We start from the raw sequence: 20,950 nt of genomic DNA, 5'->3' as shown, positions 1-20,950 counted from the left end.
TGGACCCACAGGGTAGGAGGGCTCCAGGAATCCTAGACTCCCTGCACTTTGCACAACAAATGGAGGTAAGGGGTGAATTTTTGCTGGCATCCTCTGAATGCCAGGCCGTTTTGGTGCAGTGGGTAGGGGTGGTCACAGACAGAAGCTTCCGAACTTGCAAACAAAATGAGGTTCCAGAAGCTATTCCTTAAATCCTTCCTATCACTAACCCCAAAGGCTCCGAGTGCCCACTCTTGCCATCCGACGCTCATGGCCAGGACATGCTCCTGCTCTGTTACCTGTGAGGGGGTGGAACCCCTTCTGCACTTGATTTTGTATAATTCTCATAACAAGACACAGAGTCTGTGGAGATACTGTTCTTTAAGTTATAGATGAAAAGGAAACTGAGCCTCAGAGACAAGTTACTATCCCCAGGTCATTCAGCCAGTAGGTGGCAGAGGTGGGCTTCAAACATGGATCTGTTTAATTCCAAGTCACTCCTTCCTCTCCTTCTCACAAACTTGGGCATAGTAGCACCATTGCCAAACCTTGATATTGCTGGACTTCTTATTCAACACATATGTGGGTAAGTGAGGGGGAGAGGGAGGGCGGGCTACAGGAGAGAGGGATACCGCTCTAGGGAACAGCTTTGTAGCGCCCACAGCGTGGCCCCACACAGGGTACCTCCCAGCGGGCTGGTGGGGTGGGCTGCTGGGAGGCAGCCAGCCCCATTCCTCTGCGTGGTCAGCGTGTCCTCAGGGAATCCCCTCCTCAGAGAAAGATACTCTGCTGAGCACTGCATGATGAGTAGATCCTATGCTAGGACATTTTTATTAAACACAAATGTTACCTTGCTTATCTCCTGCTTTAACCTCTTACTTGTCCCCACCTGGCTACCTGGGTCTCCAGGATAAATTCCAGGGCCTGGCTTATAAGGCCTTTCCTGATCTGGTTCTAGCTGGCTCACCAGATTTCTCTTTCCCCCGGCCTCCCACTCTGACCCCCTTCTCTGGCTCAGCAGTTCTCAGCTAGAGGGGATCTCCTCCCCAGGGACTATTTGGCCAGCTTAGGAGACAGTTTTGGCTGTCACAGCGGGAGAAGAGTTGCTATTGGCACCTAGAGGGAGGCCAAGGGTGCGGCTAAACATCCTAGAGCACACAGGACAGCCCCCACGACAGTAAATTATCCAGCCCCAAGTGCAGCAGTGCGGGGCTGAGAAACCTGTCTTCACACGACTTCCTAGGATGTGCTGAGATGCTTCAGGTCCATCTGTCTGGCGTGCCTGCCCCCTTGGCATGGTTGGGGAACCTGCTTCATCTTTCAGAACTCAATGATCACCTCTTCCTTGGAGCATTTTTGGTCCTGGCCCCCAGTCCTGTCATCCATTTGAAATGATAACTTGCTGTTGGGGCTGTAGGGACTGCTACTGGCACCCCTGCAACATTAGCACTCTCCTGTTTGAGACTGACTTGTGTGCCCTCTTGGGACCATCTGCACCCTTAGGAAGGACCTTGGCATTCATGCCTATGCCTGTAACCCTCCTCGGTCCGGCACAAAAGGCACTTGACCTGCACACACAAAGGAGTGTGTGTGTGTGTGTGTGTGTGTGTGTGTGTGTGTGTGTGTATGTGGGGTGGGGTGGTTGCAGTATGGATCTCCTGTGCCCTGTGAGGACCAGGATCGGGCCTTACAATGGGCGCGGAGCCCACCCACAGCAGGTGTGCGGTGCGTTTGTGTTGAGGGTGGGCATGGTAAGGGAGAAAGACCACAGGTTACTTCAAGGTGAGCCAGGAAGTGCTTGACCTTAAGGGACACAGGGGCCTCCAACCGAAACACCAGTGAAGGCTTCCTGAAGGAGGCCGTGTCTTCCAGGTCTCAGCAGGCAGGATGTGGCCTTGTGGCGGGGACTGGGAGAAAACACATCCCACAGTGAGGGGAGAGTAAGACAGTAGCGCAGGCATGGGCACGGGGTCCTGAAGGCTGAAGATTCCAAAGGGCTGGGGCGCTGACGAAGGCTTTTAAACTCTCATCTGTGCTAATCCTGGAACTGAGGAGTAGTTAGCCAGAAGCCAACAGGCTTAAAGCAGTGCTGTGGAAAGGTCACTGGGGATGGGGTAGAGGAAGTCTAGAGGGGACCAAGTAGGAGACCAGCTGTGGAAATCAGATGAGTGGTAGGGCCTGAGCTGGAGCCATCACAGGGGGGCGAGCGGGCCGGTCACCAAGGGCGGAGACTGGCTGGGAGGGGACTGTGGGGCAGGGGCACGGGCTCTCTCCTGAGGTGGGAGCCGCCTGAGGTTCATAGGCTCCTCTGGAAGATGGAGTTGCTTTGGAAACAAGATTCCCAAGGTTCTTCCACTAGGGCCAGCTGTTTGATCAGACAGTTGCAAGGTTCTTCCACTAGGGTGAGCTGTTTGATCAGACAGTTGCAAGGTTCTTCCACTAGGGTGAGCTGTTTGATCAGACAGTTGCATTGGAGGCTGGTGAGGGAAAGGCTGGAGGCTAGGGGGGTGGGGTCGGGGGAGGGGGTGAGGGTGTGTGCATGCTCTGCTTGCCCAGCTTCACCGAGAACCTGAGACAGGCTTGCTTTGCAGTTGAGGGTAGGCTGAGGGCAGGCAGGGCTGGGAGGGAGTCTCACCGCTCCTTTCCTCTTCTCACCCAGATCCCTCATGGGACCAGCTTCCTGTGAGTGGGAGCACGTGCCTCTGTCTGGCAGCGCCCAGGGAGGGGCCCTGTTATCCCCTGGCCCAGCTCAGTCACCACAGTGCACTCAGAGGGTGGTTTCAGCACTTTTCCAGCAGAGCCTTTATGCACGCTCGGCCCCGCCCCTTTGGTAGAAGAGCCTCCCGTGTCTCACCAGGAACAGCTGCGTCTCACCCACATCTCATTGCCTCCACACAAAAGTGGTCACAGCCATGTATAACAGTACAAAAGGTATAAAAGCTGTGGTGAAGGGCACAGCACTGTTGAAAATGTGGGGCGCTGGGGCCACCTCTGGACATCTGTCCAAGCCACAGTGCCCTGCTGCCAGCACCCATGTCCGAGGTGCCCGGCCTGCCTCAGCCTGGCTCTGCTGTGGCTGTGTACCAGCTCCCCACTGTAGCAGAGCCTGGGGTCCGCACGCTCCTCTCCGGCTCTCCACCACGAAATCATCTCCAGTCCTCAGAGTTGGGAGCAGCCAGGTGAGAGTCATTCAGCATCTGGTCCTGGCTCAGCATGGTCTGAAAGGTCACAGCCGAAGGTGCAGTTGGATGGGGTTTGGGTCAAGGCCACCCTACTGCAGCTATATGGGAAGCAGCGGGCACTGGGGGTGGTCCCACCTGACCCTATAAGTTCATGGTGTCCAGGGACCCTGCATATTGGGTCAGATCAGACAGCATGATCAAGATGATAAATTGCTCATACCTTAGAGGTAAAACTGCTATTTTCAAGGCCACCAGAAACCTATTAGAGATGAGAAGGGCAGAGCTGGCTGGAGTCTTTTAGGTGTGTGAGCCAAGAAAAAACAATTGAATAAAAATGATCTTACTTGGATTCAGGGAGATGCCCTCTGCCCCAATCACGCCCTTGAATACAGCCTTCTTAACCTGTCTCTGTGGCAACCAACAGGACCAAAAATGTATGGGGCCACCACAGGTGAAGTGGGAATAGCCTTCTCCTGCCTGTTCTAATCTGCCTGTGCACTTTGCAAGGAGACTAACTTCAGCCTTGCTTCACAGAAATTGAACCAGGGCTCGGAGGGAGAATGACTTGCCCAACATCCCAGCAGGGGCATGAACCAGGCCAGCCTCACTCCCAGGGTGCTCCTCTCCCCGAGACCAGGCTGCCTGCTGGGCACGCCAGTACGTGCTCATGTGACTTGATATTTAGGATGTCAGAGGCATGATGGGACATATATGGGGCCCATGGGCAAAGAGGGTAGAATAATGTCCACCAGGCCAGAGGTGAGGCTGGGCATTGGGCTGACTAGGCAGGTGACCAGAGCTACTGAGCATCTCGGTTTTCTCACCAGCTCCAAGCCTGGGAAGAGGACCTGAGGCCTGGCATGCTTTAGCTGGTTTTTGCTCGAGGTCCATAACACTCTCCAGGGCCCTGAACTGCTCAAGGCCCAGCAGCAGGCCCATGGAGAAGGCATGTGCACCGCCTGCTGCCTAAGGGCTGGCTCAGGCTCTGGCCCCAGCGCCCAGCACCCTCCTTTGTTCTCTCTGCACCCCCTCCTCCACCCCGCCTGAGAGCTGCTGATGACACAGGCTCTGGAGTGGGGACAGGGCTGTCCCAGGCCTTGTGCACCACCTCACCAATCTCACGGGGGCTCCCAGCACCTGCCCTACTGTGGAGAGGGTCAGGGTCCTACCGTGAGGCGGTGAATGTCTTGGGAGAGGAGCCCTATCTGCGTCACAGTGCCTTCCGAAGGTGCCATCTGTAAAATGGGCAGCGGCCTGGTCACATGGACTCCACTCGTGACTCACAGAAATGGCATGCACATCCCCTCCAGTTTGGGCATGCTCTCTTCGGGGTGCAGACAGGTGTGGGCCTGGCCCCAAGAATCATAGGTGGTCAGAGCACATGCCACCTCTGTCCCTGGGGAAACATGGAGCCTCCAGTGTCCCACATTGCCATGCACATGCTCTCCTGGGTCCCTATCCGGCAATAGTTCCAAGGGTACACCCAAGCAGGGCGCAGACAGGGCCTGCCAGCAACAGCCCTTTCATATATGCTCAAGGCTCTATTTCCAGAGCAGAGAAGGCCTTCAGGATGCTGAATACGCTGATGATTTCTGGCACCCATAGGACCTCGGACACCAATGCCCGGTACAGGCACAGGGAGCATCCTCAGGGAGCTGCCCATGGAGCTTCTTCACACCAGCACCCCCCTTCCCTCCCCTTCCTGTCCCTCCTCTTCAGGTAATGCTGGCCCACTCTTCCTCCCTGAAACCTATTTGACACTGTAAATTTGGAAGCACCCTCTGAGGGCATGATATGTGACCCCTCATTTCATAGGTGAGAAAATGGGGGCCCACATGGGGATGGAGGCCTTGCTTATGCCCACACAGAGAATTAGTGAAGTAATTCCATGCAGTTTGAAAACAGGCACATGCAGGGATACCCTCCCCTGGATGTGATAAGAAGTAAGGGATAGCCTAGCTGGTGTGGCTCAGTGGTTGAGCATCAACCCATGAACCAGGAGGTCATGGTTCGATTCCTGGTCAGGGCATATGCCCGGGTTGTGGGCTTGATCCCCAGTTGCGGGTGTGTAGGAGGCAGCTGATCAATGATTCTCATCATTGATGTTGCTATCTCTCCCTCTCCCTTCCTCTCTGAAATTAAAAAGAAAAGAAAGAAAGAAAGAAAGAAAGAAAGAAAGAAAGAAAGAAAGAAAGAAAAAGAAAAGAAAAGAAAAGAAAAGAAAAGAAAAGAAAGGAAGAAAGAGCCAGAGCCTGCCCTGACTATGGTTCTACAACCGTGGTACCCAGGGACCAACCTCGAGAAGCACCTGCCACACAAGGTCCCAGGCACTGGCATCAAACACCAGCCGTGCCAGCTGTTGAGCTTGTCTTTCTCTCACTGGCCAGAAGTGAGGGGAGAACAGACAGAGGCCATGGCCTGAGGTTACAAATAGTTTAAGAAGCAAATCTGAGCACTGGCTCCATCTGGGACAGAATCAGAGTGTCCTCAATGGGGTCATGAGGCCCCGGGACACTAGACGGTCACAATGAGGCTGTTAGACTTCTGCAGATGAGGCCCTGGGGGACCCAGCAGAGCCAAAAGCTGCCCTGGGCAAGCTAGAATCTCCTGGGCAGGAGCCCAGGCGTGTCTCTCACGCAGTCCTTGGCCAGACAAAGCCCGTCTGGAAGACCCATTATCAGTTAGTCAGCCTCTAAATCAGGAAGCAGGTCTTTGCAGCCCTGCCAACACAGGCGGACCAACCCCCACAGTGGCTAGGGGCCCAGCTGGGCCCATAACAGAGAAGCTGGCAAAGCACATGAAAGAGCAGAAAGTCCTTCCAGCAAGGTTGCTTTCTTATCTCCCCACCACCGCCTTCACTGGGTGGCCCACGCCGCTGAAACAGAAACCAACTGTGGGGTCTGCACGTGAGATGTGACCTACAGTCAGGACGTGTGTGAGATTCGAGGCGGGTGGAGTCTGAGGCCACAGGGCCACAGGCCTCCTCTGAAGGATGTGGGGCTCCTTCCCTGCTCCTCCCCCTCACCCATGATACTTGACAGATCCATAGTGTGCACGGTGAGGACCCGTCTCCCGGCTGGGTGCCGCTGGCTCTCATGCGGTGCAGTGGGCAGGACTCATCTACTCGGCTCTCTTTCCCACCAAGACTAAAGACGTGCTGTACGGTTTGCTTTCCACATAAATATCATTTTATTACCAGGAGGAAGCGACCACCTCTGTAGTAAGGCACAGCACAGGGACATTGTCATGGCGGCAGAAAACCCTGCTGCTGTCCCTTGGGTCACAGCCGAGACTGTGGCACAGGCCTAAGGCACTTGAGATTGCCCTTCAACTGAAGCACAGTGAATGGGGCCGAGAGTGAGCCCCTGGCGATGGTCCACGGTCTCAGGACCTGTGTCCAAGTTCGTATATTTCCACGGGTGCTGAAGATGGGGCACCGAGAAGTACTAAAAATGTACAGGCATCATTTAGTGTCTTTCCCCCTGAGTGAGAGCACCTTTGGCAACCGTTCCCAAAGTCTGTTCCCTCAGCAAAGGTGCGACTCCATGCCCAGGCCACCCTCGGGGTCCGAGAGACACGCCCAGGGGAACACAATGGCTGAGTGTTCTCTGCGAGCCATGCACACGCACGTGGGTGAGATGCAGTTATGTGCTGACACACACGGTGTTACTGTGAGTTCTCAGGGTGCACAGAGAGGACAGGTGACAGAGGCATCAGCTAATCTGTCCCACCTGGTCCAGCCCATCCACTTCAGGGGCATCGAGTGGGCTGAGGCCCCGGTAGCCACTGTAGACCCTGTCACCGACATTGTCACTGGGCTCCATCGGGCAAATGTAGTCCGTCGATTCGTCGAACTTCTTCTTCCTTATGTTTCCAAAATGTGAGAATCCCAGTTTCCTTGGCTAAAACACAGCAAATGCAAGATTATGAGAAGATCGTCAAGCTGGTGTGCAGGTATGACTGACCATACCTTACACGGCAGGCCTCTGAGGAAGATGCAAGGCAAACAGCTTCTGGAAAAACTCTCTTAACCAAACAGAGCTCCTGTAAGCAATATCTATGCTGGGGAAAGACCAACAGGTAAATGATCTTATGTGGAGTGCTGCCCCCGCAAGACTCGGCTCCTGAGATGCATGCCTGATGTCCCAGCAGGGATGCTGGCATTGCCCGGGACAGGGATGCCTAGAGGCCCTGCCTCACTACAGCTGCTGGTGCCACACAGGGGAGCTCTCCTTCCTTCCACTTGCCCTTGTGGAGCCACAGGGGACAGGCCTGGTGGCCCTCCTTCTCCTCTCCAGCTGAGCCCAGCAGTGTTTCTGCTGCTCCCTTGGCGAAGGAGGTCTGGGAAGGACCTGGTCTGAGGACCGTGTGGCTCAGACAGGTCAGATGGGCTTGGTGGCATTCTGAGAGCCCCAGTGAGTGGTGCTGGTACTTGGCTAACCTCGGAACTTCTGGATAACTATGTGCCAGCTGCCAAGGGGAACACTCCTGTGGTACAAAACTGGGTTTGACTGCAGGGAGCTCAGGCCCGGGAAAGTGAGTCAAGGTAGAGGACAAGCTCCTAGCCTCCCGAGAATAACTGCTTCCTGCACGTGACATCCATGTAAAGTAACCTGCATTTGGACTAAAGAGTGGCCGGGAACTAACACGCTAACAGCGAGACCACACCAGAGCTGAGAGAGCTCCTGGTACAGGTGTACGCACTGGGTTGGCCCCGGGTGCTGGGTCACACCCGTACAGCATGAGGGCAGGAGGAGGGCCGCTGGACCGCTGCAGAAGGTGTCCGCCACTCACCCGGACCTTGGCTGTGGTGGTCAGTGGTGTGTAAGCTGGTGAAGTCATTTTCTCCCGCTTCTCCTGTTCAGCCTCAGGACCAATCAGAGCATTGAATTTGGTAGTTAGGTGGCGTCTGAGGAGCGTCTTTTGTGGGGGGATATTGAGAAGCATAGCCAGGGTGTCCCCAGTGAAGCGTGGCTCCAGGATCTAAGAAGAAACCAGACAAGCCACCCAGTGGTGATGAAGGGGCTCCAGGTGATGACTAAGAAATGCGCTCCCCCCACCCACTGCGGGCCTGGGTGCACCTCCAAAGAGCTGAAGCTCGCACTTGACCTGTGTCCCATGCCCCTCTCTACCAGGCCCAGAGCCTGGCTTTGAGCAGACACTAGCACAACTGCTGACTGATCATCTCCTTTTCACAGACGAGCAGAGAACTGTGACCTCTTGGATAAGCACACCTCCCAGACTCCACTCTGGTTGACATCCAAGCCACTCCTTCCTCATTTCCCTGCTGGCTTTGCCACTTGACAGATCTGAGTGACGATAAGGACTGTATCACGGCAAGCAGGAAGCTACATTTTGAGGGGGGATTAGCTGTCCTCTCTGGCCCCCATGTTCCTATAGGAGGAGGTAGAGCTGAGGGCTGATTCTCACACAGCCCCTTTCCCTGGAACCCTCTGGTCTGTGACTAGGGAAGTCCTTCCAGGGGCCGTCTTGCTTCTATGAGGTATATTAATTCTCAACCACAAATTATCAAAAATACTTTGAGATTTCAACTTGTACAAGGATTTCAGGTGAACTATCAAATATTTTTACTAGGACTTATGTCTAGCCCTTAAGAAAGCTATTTCTGAATAGCCCAGTTTTCACTGAGGCAGGTGGGCTCGTCCAAAGAGCCACTTACAATGAGACCTCCATGGACACCGCTCCCACGAAGGTTGGGTGCATACTCCGCCAGGTCCACAGATCGCAACCACTCCATCACCCTGTGGTTGGACCATTGCACAACTTCTGAAGGAGAAAGGTTACCCTGTGAAGGAGAAGAATGATGAGATTAGGTCTAACAGACCCCACCATGGCGCTCTGTGGAGCAGCCCCCGGGAATGAGCCCGCCCCGGCTGCCTCGCCAGAAGACAAGTCCCATGCCCCAGTGACTCAGGTGGCAAGACCAGCTGCCCGAGAGCGTTTCCAGTTTCCAAGAAATGGAGCTCTCATGGTATCATGCAGGATATTTTACACTGAGATATCTGATTCCAGAAAGCTGTTATTCCCTAATTCTCTGGTTAACTTTGGAAACAATAGTCCCCAAAGGCACAGAGTCATTCATTCAGTGATTCAACATAACTTTAAAGAGGACTGTCAATTATGAGCTGAGTGTTTTATAGACAAAAACATCTCCCTGGTGTGGCCCAATGTTTTAGGAGAGCACACATTAAGATACTTGTGCCTAAGTGCCCTCCGGTGGCAACGGGTCTTCAGAATACCCAGCATGTGCCTGTCGTATAGAAAACTTATTTGCTGAACAGGGAAAAAATAGGTGATGGAGGGTAGGGGTAGGTGTCGTTAGTCCCTCAGAAAGCCAAGTCAATCTTAGAGCAGTTAGACTTAGTTCCCGGGAACATGGGAGACGTGGTGTAGTCACACCCCGTTAGCTTCAGGGCCCACCAGGAACTCTGAGGTTCACGGAACATTATCAGGGAGTTCTCCAGAATTTGGGTTGCTGTGTTTAACTACACAATTTATTCTCTAGAAAAAAACTGCTCATGGATCCCCTGCGCACCCAGGACTGGAGGTCAGTTAATTTCTTATCTACCAATAGGGAGATCTAGTCCAAAATATCTGGTTCCTTATGGGCTCCTCATCTCCTCTCCTCTGCCTCCTTTGACACCCATCTTTCTGTTTTGCCTCTTCCCTCCCTCTCCTTTGCACATTTCCTTATTGCCTTTCATTATTATGATGGCTGCGCAAGACTTGCTACTACCACCCTCTGGCCCATAGCATGTGTCTCCCCAAGGGAAGGTGGGAACTTGAAGGTCTGGTGGCTCCTGTGGGGCACAAAGCATAGACCAGTGGTCGGCAAACTGTGGCTCGCGAGCCACATGCAGCTCTTTGGCCCCTTGAGTGTGGCTCTTCCACAAAATACCATGGCCTGGGTGAGTCTATTTTGAAGAAGTGGCGTTAGAAGAAGTTGAAGTTTAAAAAATTTGGCTCTCAAAAGAAATTTCAATCGTTGTACTGTTGATATTTGGCTCTGTTGACTAATGAGTTTGCCAACCACTGGCATAGACCATGGAGTGTCTGGGGCAGCACAGAGCACTAGCAAAGGAAAGAATCCCCAGCACCAAGGTCCGAAATGCAGCCAGTTCATGATGATGTTCCTCTTGTTTTCTTATACCCAATCTTACAGATGTCCTGGCTCTGGGCTACCCAGATAGGTATGGTCCAGCCCTCACCTCATCAGCTGGCCGCCGGTGCAGGCAGTGAGGGTTGAACTTGTTGACGTGCAGCACGTGAATGGCACATTTGATGCTGAGATGATGTAGTTGGCTGGTGACTTTTAAGAAGAGTAGATCATTCTGGAAGAGGAAAGTTTTGGTTGATGAACCAGAGTTTCCAAAGTGACAAAAGACCCCCGAGGTTCCTTCTCAGACCAAACACAGACAAGCCAACCACATCTCAGCAGGTGCACATGGACACACCAACAGCTTTTCTTAGCACAATGGTTCGGACTTGGCTACTTGGCACCTCTTATGTGACAACACGATTTTCAGACCGTAAGAGTGTGAAGGAGGTGGTGGAATCAAGTTTAAAATAGCCACCCCAGGGACACCTGAGCTGAGTGCTCACAGGGACGAGTGAACTATTGAAAGGGAAAACCCTCACCACAGTCAGGTATTGCAGCATGCGTCCATCAACTCTGGATTCATGAAACTGGTCTTTGTATTGGGGTAAGCCAATATCATCAAGCCAACCTGCAGAAACAGGAGGAAACGGGTGCGATAGGATTCGAGAGAATGGGAGAATGTGGGTGCCAAGGGGAAGGGAGATTCGAGAGAATGGAGAATGTGGGTGCCAAAGGAAAGGGGGCAGGCAGCAGATGCTCATTCCGGAGTTCTGGCTGTACTCCCCATAAGGTTTAGTAATCCATCTGCCTTCCACAAGGAGACAGCGTCTTTGAGACACATTCCCAGGGAAACCGTCTTCCCTGAGGAGCTGCAGGAGACATAATGCACATAAGCCTGTCCTTACGTGTCACCCAGATGTGGTCCAGGAGTGCAGACTTCTCCTCCTGCTTGGTGTTGATGGCTTTTACTGCTAAAACCAGCTTCTTCCTGTGAAGAGGGTGCTTAATTCCCAGCTCCTGAAATTGAAAGATGAAGACAGATGTGAATTTTCGGCGGGCAGCTTAGCCTTCAGAGGATGCTGTGTCTGGGTGGAGATATTCCACCTGGGTGGCAGCGGAATCCTGCACAGCAACAAGGGATCAATTTGCAGCAACAGAGGGAGTCTGGGCCTTCTCTGTCTACTCTGCTGTGTGTGGAGTGGGGGTTGGAAGAGTGGGGTCCAGGAGGATCAGGGAACCTCACCTCCCAGGCATTGGTTTGGAGAAAGATGGGACTCTCCTTGCCCGGAGGCTCAGCTCTTACCTTTTCCATGTCCTGAGGGGTAGCGGTCAGTAAAGTGTGGCCAGAAGTCACCCACTGCCTGGCAAAGATCACGTACTGAGCCAGGCCGAAGTCCTCAAGCCACATGCACACGCGCTCCGTATTCCACTGGGCGAAGGGGGCATTGGGGTCACTGGGAAGCAGGAAGACAGCACTGCCTGTGAGTGGGGGGCCTGAGGCACCATCTGTACGTAACTGCCCCTCACAAAGAGGGGGCTATGTTTTAACAAACACTCCCCACTATGGGATCTAGTTGAAAAAAATTCCACACACTCATCTGAGGTGGTCTCTAGTTTCCGGTGGTGGCAGCTGGTCTGAATTAAAGTCTGTAGCTGCTGAGAGCATGGGGCTGTTACATGATCCTTGTGAGGCCGTGTTTACGTGTGCTGTGGTTCACGCACATGTGCACACGTGCCTCAAGCCCAGAGTCCTGCCCCATTAGGATGAAGAGCCACACTGAAGCATGTTTTCCACAGGGTTCAACACCACTTTTAGGAAAACACTCAGAAAACTAGTAAAAAGGGTCAGTTCTCTAACATTAAAAAACAAACAAACAAAAACACTCCAATCAACAACAGCTAATACCTAATGAAATACTAGGGGCATTCACATTGAAGCCAATAAAAAAGCAAGCCCGGCCAGCTTGGTTTAGTGGTTGAATGTTGACCTACGAACCAGGAGGTCACAGTTCAACTCCAGAATTACAGGCTGGATCCCCAGTGTGGGATGTGCAGGAGGCAGCTGATCAATGATTCTCTCTCATCATTGATGTTTCTATCTCTCTTTCTCCCTTCATCTCTGAAATCAATAATGTATATATATATATATATATTTTTTTTTAAGTAATACTTTTTATCAGTACTAATATCAGCACTAATAACAGACTTGTAGGCAGTATAAGAGATGAGATCAAAATAAGAAGTATAGTCATTAGAAAGGTAAAATAAATCTTCTTTCAGAAGACTGTCCATCTTGAGAACCCTAGAGCACTCAGTAAGGTGGCTAGTTATAAATACATACACATGTAATATTTATGACATGCATAAATCCACAATTTTCTATATATCATGAATGCACAGACACTAACATGTTTTGTTAAAATAATTTAAAAATCCCACTCATAGCAACCAAAATGATAAAATGTCTAGGAGCTGCCTTTTCAAAGAATGTGTGGGTCCTGAGTCACTGCCTGTGGGGATGGGGGGAGGTGGTAATTGTAACATCCAACTGAGCAGCATAAAAAGACATGAATAAATGAAGAGCCAGATCGTGTTTCTAGACAGGATGCCTGGGTATTACAAAGCCGTCAATTCTTAGAGACATCAATTTTTCATGTAAAGTGTGAATATTAATGGCACACTTAAAATCCCCATAGAATCTTCTTTCGGGAGTGAGAGGAAAGAAATTGACAAAGCAACTTTATATTCATTTTTAAAAATAAATGGTGATTTGTGGAATATATAGAAGGCTAGATATTTCAAAAAGTTCCTTCCAAGAAAGTACCCCTAACATGCTGGTTAAAAATTTTTTTTTTTTTTTAATGCCTGGTTGAGTTGTTAAAAAGGAGTGATTTCCTTGAAGGGCCAGAATGACAAAAAAAAAAAAAAAAAAAAAAACCCACCAAACAAAAAATGCTCTTGCTTCTTCCTCCATGTGCCTATGAGCATGAGTGAGGTCTACTCGGGTCCAACGGGAAAGGTTGGGAAGCTCTGCACCAGGAGCTCCTGCCTTCCACCTCTGGATTCTCTGGGACGTTCACCCTGACCCCACTCCACCATAGCCAGGATTTCTTTGTAGATGGACTAGAGGGAGCCTTACCTTTTCTGACCCTTGGGGTCTCTCGTCCTAGAGAGCCTTGGCCCTGCAGTCGCCCGGAGCCCACCTCGCCGAAACTCCGCCATCCCCGGTGCATCAGTGTTGAAATTTCCTGACTGAGTTCTTCGGATTCTGTGTGGAGAACATCCACGGAGACTGTCAGGGACAGCCTGGAAGCGTGCCGTGGGCGCACCCTCTCCTACGCAGGCCCACACAGGCCAGACCCAGGACTCAATGGCACTGCTTCCCGGTGCCTCCCCAGAGATCAAGGATCATGATCTGTGATAGCTCCTTGGCCAGACCCAAGCCTCAATTCTAACCCTGCCTCTGGGATTTGGGCCTCTCCCTTTGGGAGTGAAAGTAGAGGTTGGTGCCTGGCAGGAGGCCCTGGATTCTGCTTCATTTCACAGACTGGGTCAGTTGAGCCAGCAAGTAGTCAGCTTCCTATCTTCAAAGATGTTTTAAGACCCAGACTGACCCCTAAAAAGGAAGCAAGTGGTCTCACACATGTGTCTCTCCCAAAGCACATGTGGCTGAGCTGCAGAGAATGTGCTCAGGCTGTGTGGAATGGGTGGGCGCCTAGAATGAATGGCATGTAAGGTAATTAGCTATATTTAATGGATGCCTTTCACAGCTCTCTTTCTCTGGGCCCTAAAAAAAGTCACTCAAATTCTTGGAGCACTCTATTTTCACTGTTTTCTAATATTTAATTGCACAGGGTTTTACGTAGACTCTTTGCCCAGTCAAGAAGAATATTAATCCCAAGCAATATAATTACAATCATCACCACCAACTTACTTTCCCCAGAATTTCTTGATGCCTTTGGGGCTCCGTTTACCATCTGGTGTCAGGGGAGACTGGGGACCCGACTCAGTACCAGATGACGTTGATGAGAAGTCGTTGGCCATAACAGTATCATCCCAACCGCTTTCTGTGTCTCCTGAGATTGAAAGAATGTGATGATGTGTGAATGAGAGGAAGGGCCATGACTTTCAGAAACTTCTCCCCCAGGCCTGGACATCCTCCAGTGGGCGTTGGGAAGAGTCTGCCCAGCTCTGCCTTCAGGGCAGAACTTTACACCAAGACCTCAGTAGGGGGCTTGAGCACACTCCAGGTTTCTCTAGGAGGACTTAGTGAGCATAAGGTTTCAAATCTGGGTGAGCTAATGCCTCCAAATTCTAAGGGTTTGGGGTCCAAATACTTGCAGGTAACTCCAACAAGGAAGGTGCTTTATTTTTCCCAAGGGAGATTGGGGAATGCAGGCAGGAGGGGTACCTGGCTGCATGCTCAGAAGGGACGGTTAGGGTAGGGCATGTCACGCTCCACCTCACCTGGAAGGGTACAGTACCTAATACAGGGGCACTGACACTCCGGCCACGATCTCCAGCCAACCAAGAAGCAGAGAAGCCACATGAAGAAGCAACAGAGGCCCAAGTCCAGCCCACCAGAGTTATAGGGAAGCAAAGAAATAAACAAAAGTCATCGAGCAAGAGAGAAAAACTCAAACAGAAAGAAAAATAATCCCCACAAGGAAGGAAGGGGAGGAATGGTGACTAAGCTCAGCACGCAGGGCCAGGGCAGTGAGAGGTTTCAGGTGAGGGGACTGAACACCCCTGGAGCCACTTCTTGGCAGGTGAGATATCCACAGGTAGGGAGAGGGAGGAAGGGCAGCAGGGCTGAATACACCGGGCCCCACAAAGCTTGTGCAGGTGCCAGGACTCAGTCAGACTAGAGTGTCCAAAGCCACCGCAAGTCCAAGTCCGAGTGTCACCAGGACATACTCATTCAAGGGCTTATCTGGAGCTCCTGCAGCTAGAGGCAGAACTGGCCAAGGACAGATGCCAACATAAGGGCTGGCACAGGGAATAGCCAGGGATTAGGAGTCAGGGGTAGGAGAGCTCTACCAGGACCTGAATATTCCCTCCCAGGCCCCATGGATATGCGATGCTGTAGGGGAAAGATGGCCTCTTCTGCATGAAAAGCACCAGAGATCTCCACGGTTTTGGGTCCTAAGCATCCAATGGATATCTGTGCACTGGCATCCTTGCCCACTGGCCACTGATTCCATTTCTCTAGGGAAATGCTCTCCCTCAGGAGAGCCCATAATACCATCCTACTGGAAATAGAGAGGCTGCAGAGAGGAAGGAGAGACAGGAAAGGGGAGATCAGGGTGACAGAGGAGGCAGAGCAGGGACAGGAAGGGTGGAGTGAGGAGTCTCAGAAGGAGGCAAAGGAGGAATGATGGGAAGGGCAGGAAGGGGTTCAAGAGAGGAGGAATAGGAGAGATAGGGGTAGAGTAATTGCAGCTGGAAAGAAAGGGTGGGTGCACACCCTGGTTTTCTGGGCTCTAAGGTGTTTACTGAAGGAAACGTTGTACCCAGAAAGGGAGCCAGAGTCTCTAGAAGTGGTCTGACTTATCCTGTTTGCCCACCCCCCTCATTCTCCAGCTGCGGGCTGCCGTGGTGGGCACAGGATTTCGTGCACTAACTGGAGGTGCCAAGGCCTGGACACTCACTCAGCCTCCGCAGGCTGTTTCCTGTGGGATCAGGCTGGGGGGTGGTGGGAGTAGATTTGGCAGCGTCTCCATTGGGCATGGCTCCTGAAAGCTTCCCAGGTAACGTGGGGTATTTGTGCTCCACCAGAAAAGGGCTGTCCTGTTGGAAGGAGAGAGATGTTGAATTAGCTGTCAGTCTCAGACTCAAACCCCACTAGGAAACCTCGGGCTGCCAGGACAACACCCAGTTCTCCAGGAGTCAACTTCACTCCAGCTGACTCAGAGACCCCTCAGAGGTCATTCAGTGCAGGCCAGGAGAGGGGACCAGAGTTTTGAGGCCACACAGTGAGACCGGGCTGGAGGAAAGCCCAAATGCAGGGCTGACTGCAACTGACTAAGCAGGAAGCGGAGGAAAGATGCAGAGGAGGCCTTTCCATTTGGTGTAGTGCTCAGAGGCTCAATGAATTAAGAGCTATAAATTACCCTGTGAGCCCTTTGAATAAATAAATCAGAATTCTAATAAAAGCTATTGCTTTATTATATAATAACTAATATATAATATATTATACCTAATATAATAATACATTACTCCTATATTATGTTAATAATTATATATTATGAAAATATTAATTTTGGAAAATACCAGATTAAGGCAAAGAGAGAAGGTACACTGCACTCAGGGGAGATGACCACAGAAAATGAGCAAGAGGGCTACATGCCAACACAGAGTCCCCTAGGAACTCGGGATCATGGTCTGCATGAGGTTTAGCCCCAGAGCAATGGGCTGGCCATAGAAAGTGTCCCAAAGAAACAGCTGATTAGAAGGGAAAGAAGAATTGGACTTATTTGGTCAAGAAAGATATAATGGCCCCTAAATTCACAAATGTGAGGGAAACGAGTGCAATGCATTTGAGTGAAAATAAAAAGAAAAGAAAAGTTGAAGCAACATGACCAAGGGAGTCAACTGTGGATCACTTGGTTGGCCTCAGAAGAAAATTAACATGAACGACAAAATCGATTTCAAAACGGACAAGTCAGACAAGCAACAGGAGACTTCTGGACTGAGATATCTTTTGAAGTTTCATTTAGTTAACAGCCAAGTGCCCAAGACATTTCTGAATTCAGTTTGCTTATAAATGCATGTACTAGAAATTGTTTGAAATCCAATTCATTCTTTTTTTTTTTTTTTTTTTTAAATATATTTTATTGATTTTTTACAGAGAGGAAGAGAGAGGGATAGAGAGTTAGAAACATCGATGAGAGAGAGACATCGATCAGCTGCCTCCTGCACGCCCCCTACTGGGGATGTGCCCGCAACCCAGGTACATGCCCTTGACCGGAATCGAACCCGGGACCCTTCAGTCTGCAGGCCGACGCTCTATCCACTGAGCCAAACCGGTTAGGGCACCAATTCATTCTTGGGACACTGAATACTAATGCCCTATAAAGAAGCTCAGAAAGGAGGACTATGAGAAAAGTAAGTGAAATTCTCAAATAATTCTGAAAGGACGGCTGGTGAAGTAGAAATCATCAGAACCTTGGGATATGGAGACCATATGGTTTTTAAGTTCACAGTGACCCATAGGTAGAGCCTGGGCCTGAAAGGACAGGCATGTGCTCAAGCCCAACAGTGTCCAAATGCTGGTCCCTGGACTGGCTGCCTCCCCATCACCTGGGGCACGTGTAAAAACCATATAAATCCCCATGTTGCAACCTGGTCCCATGAATCAGCCCCTCTAGGATGGTACCCTGGAGGTCTGTATTTTTTCTGACTGTGGGAAAGGCAGAATTCAACCAATTTAGAAAACTGAAGGGCCTGACTCCAAGTTCCATAATATACAGGAATATGGGAGTAGGGGGAGAGGGGGCGGGCCTCAAAACAGACTTCTGGTTGCATCAACATTCATGCTCTCTTAAGAAGGGCAGAGGCAACCGAGTTCATTGATGTGGGCTGCTCTGGGTGCCTGCTAAGGAGCTGAGATGTAAAGAGCGCATGGATCTAACCCAAGGGATGGGCTTCAAAGGTGTCCCAGATCAGTGAGAAAGAGATCAAGGCGATAGAAAGGGCTCTTAGCTCTGTTTAGCCAAGAAGAAAAGCTGGGAAGGAAGGACTCACTGCTAGTGAAGGTCATGCAAGGTCAGGATGGGACACAGGGAAAACAGAAATGCTTGAATCAGGTTGCTTCCCTGGTCTCCAAGAAGAGTAAGCCTGGTTATGGGGGAATGAACTCCCAGCCAGGGAGCAGCATGTAACTGACTGCCCAGCACAGAGGCAGCACATTGAGTGGGAGGAGCCTGGGCGTTGAGTCAGACCAACCTAGGCAAAGCCCTTTCTCTTAGCCTTTCAGAACCTTTGATCATTTCTAAATAGAGAATAACAGTTCCTGCCTCAGAGCCCGTAAACACAGGCACTGAAAAGGTCATGTGCTGGGGCCTGGAGTGACAGCAGTACCACCAGAGCAGTCCCTGGATGGGAGGACACTGGTCAGACCCCATCAGGAACGTCACGCTCAAGTGTGGTCCAGGGCACAGCGGGAGGAGACACTGAAGAACTAGTGCTGATCCCAGGAGACTGAACAGGGATGCCAAAGGTTTGTGATCTGTGCACATGAGAAGAGGATGTGTAACTCAGAGAGGGCCAGGGGACTTACATTCTAGAGCTGTCAGGGGCACGGCTCCAGAGGGAGAGCCGGGATCAGCGATGACATTCCAGGGAAGCCCAGCAGAGGTATGTCAGAGACAGAGTTAGAAAAGAATACAGTGTGTCTTACAGTGCAATGAGTGCTCAGTCACCAATGTTAGATGCCGCTGTGGCTGAACGGACGCCTGGGTTTTTAGCCATGGCATATCAGCACAGAAAGAGTGAAAGCTGTCGCCCTCCTATAGCTGTGTGCTGAGACCATATCCCCTTTCCAGTAATCGCATCTACGCTGCCTGGTTGAAGATGAATTTCTCTGAGCCTATGAAACCCTACCCCACAGAGAATGGAGGTGAAAGCACACAAGACAGCGGGGTGTACATACAAAGAAAAAGGGAAATGTTGTCTTTTCTCTCACCCTATTACCTTTTAGAGTTAACATATTTTAAGGTTACAGAAGCTGTAACTTGCTACATGAAAACACTCTAGCAAGCAATACAACCATATACAGGTGAGAGGGACATGCATTTAACGTACCTTGGATTCTCCCACCAGGGTCAGTTTGTTCCCGTTGACACACTGTGGAATGACAAGGAGGATTTCAATTACGTGGGAAAAAAGAGACCTGTGTTAGTCACAAACAACTCAGGACCGGCTTGAATCTGCAAGGCTCATCCCCTCCCTCCCTGTTGTTATGCCAGGTAATCATCCTCCATGGCAGGAAACAGGAATCACTGTCCAACCACATAGACAGATGTCCTGGGCAGCTGCCAGCATCTGACCAGGAGAAGCAAGAGGCAAAGGACCATGGGAACAAAGCTACTGAATGGGCCTGTGCCTCCTGCCACCTCTACCCTCTATGGTTTTCCGCAGCATCACCAGGGAGGCTGGTGTACTGCTGGAGACCACAGGATCCTGGGCAGTGGGGCCCAGTGGAGATGCTCTATCAGGGCAGGACCCCTTGGTCTCCAATGTCCTCAATCAAGAGCCTGTGACACTCTCCTCCAGTTCAGGGTTTACCCATATGGTCAAGGGCTACCCTCGTAAAGGGCCACAGAGCCCTCCTCATCTTTCCAGACTCTTACAAACACTTTCTCCACAATCTTCTAAATGATCCTGTAGCTCACTCCTGGGATTGTCTCTATCCACATCACTTCATTTAGAATCTCTGCAATACTTAGTGCCCTGAGGATACCGGGCAAGTATCCAAGTTCTTCTGGGGCTTGATATGACTCATGGTCTTGACCTTACCTTCTCCTACTCCCCATTTCCCAAAACCTACCTCTGCCCACCTCAGTATCTTTTCTCATCAACTCCAGGCAGCATTTCCTGGCTTACCTGGCCGCTAGGATGCCTTGGACCACACTTGATTGGTTTTTTCAAGATATTCCCATAATTCCTGCCACCCCATTAACTTTAATAAAAGGCCCTACAAGGCGGGGACCGGGACCTCACTTGTGTCCCAGCACTGTGCTGGGCACAGAGAGGTAACTCAGGATTCTTATGGAGAGACTGATAGGCTGACCTTATCCACAGGCTCACTTCTCAAGTCTTCTAGACTACAGGAGAGTTTTTTCTGAGCCCTGGAAAAACACATAAGAAAGAGTTACTGGAGAAGGAGGTACATAGTATCATTCATGCAGAGAACATTCCAAATGTTTAACCAGTAGTCTGTCTTGGGCTTAGGGTCAAGGTCAGGAAAATGCCACCCTCTCATAATAATGATTACACATAAGATGAGACTGGCCCATCTCTGGGATAGCCTGATGGGACAATGTGTTGGTGAAGGCATGAAAGCATCGCTTAAATCCAAATCAAAAGTCCTTGGCATTCCTCAAAAACCTAGAATATATTCCATTCCATTGTATCATTGTGAGCTGTTTTGTGGTCATGAAAGATCAATGTCAACAGACTCAAAGAGAGGGAAGGTGCCAATACTGCTCTGTCTGAGCCTAAGAGTAACCCAGGGGGGAAGAATTACTTTAGAGTGGAGATAAGCAAATCAGCCATCCCCACTTCCAAAGCATTAGCTGCTAGAGTTTTCCAGTCTGCTCAGAAGAATTTGCTTTTAGCCCTAACTGGTTTGGCTCAGTGGATAGAGCATCAGCCTGCGGACTGAAGGGTCCCAGGTTCGATTCTGGTCAAGGGCATGTACCTTGGTTGTGGGCACATGCCCCAGTAGGGGGTGTGCAGGGGGCAGCTGATCGATGTTTCTCTCTCATCGATGTTTCTAACTCTCTATCCCTCTCCCTTCCTCTCTGTAAAAAAATCAATATATTTAAAAAGAAAAAAAGAAGAATTTGCTTTTACAGGGGCTACTTTACTGAGAAGGGCACCAACTGGATAGAGAAGAAGCAATACCACTGTGGTCACAAGGGTTACCTGTGACAAGTCTCTCCCT

General features: G+C 50.8%; 1 protein-coding gene across 19 annotated transcripts in view; it reads right to left on the bottom strand.

Annotated features, from left to right (window-relative positions):
* Positions 1-2,753: 2,753 nt before the first annotated feature.
* The window catches only part of PPFIBP2 (PPFIA binding protein 2), a 133,184-nt gene continuing 114,987 nt past the window's right edge, over positions 2,754-20,950 (bottom strand). For 7 of the 19 annotated variants that reach the window (XM_080641599.1, XM_080641601.1, XM_080641605.1 and 4 more), the window contains 15 exons: positions 20,075-20,132; positions 19,087-19,128; positions 15,933-16,071; positions 14,766-14,798; positions 14,216-14,357; positions 13,421-13,549; positions 11,585-11,735; positions 11,187-11,298; positions 10,821-10,909; positions 10,391-10,513; positions 8,842-8,967; positions 7,956-8,144; positions 6,893-7,063; positions 4,331-4,396; positions 2,754-3,197 (listed from right to left, as the gene is read on the bottom strand). In XM_080641599.1, coding sequence (XP_080497725.1) covers positions 3,126-3,197; positions 4,331-4,396; positions 6,893-7,063; positions 7,956-8,144; positions 8,842-8,967; positions 10,391-10,513; positions 10,821-10,909; positions 11,187-11,298; positions 11,585-11,735; positions 13,421-13,549; positions 14,216-14,357; positions 14,766-14,798; positions 15,933-16,071; positions 19,087-19,128; positions 20,075-20,132 — 1,642 coding nt within the window. In that variant the 3' untranslated portion in view covers positions 2,754-3,125. Of the gene's footprint in view, positions 3,198-3,381; positions 3,456-4,330; positions 4,397-6,322; positions 7,064-7,955; positions 8,145-8,841; positions 8,968-10,390; positions 10,514-10,820; positions 10,910-11,186; positions 11,299-11,584; positions 11,736-13,420; positions 13,550-14,215; positions 14,358-14,765; positions 14,799-15,932; positions 16,072-19,086; positions 19,129-20,074; positions 20,133-20,950 lie in introns of those variants that run through there. The other 12 variants (XM_080641588.1, XM_080641602.1, XM_080641592.1 and 9 more) reach the window with 4 other exon arrangements.

This window comes from Plecotus auritus, assembly GCF_963455305.1.
Source record: "Plecotus auritus genome assembly, chromosome: 9".
In the NCBI taxonomy this organism is placed as follows: Eukaryota; Metazoa; Chordata; class Mammalia; order Chiroptera; family Vespertilionidae; genus Plecotus; species Plecotus auritus.
The sequence above is the reverse complement of the archived record's forward strand: the minus strand, read 5'-3'. Positions and strand labels throughout refer to the sequence as shown.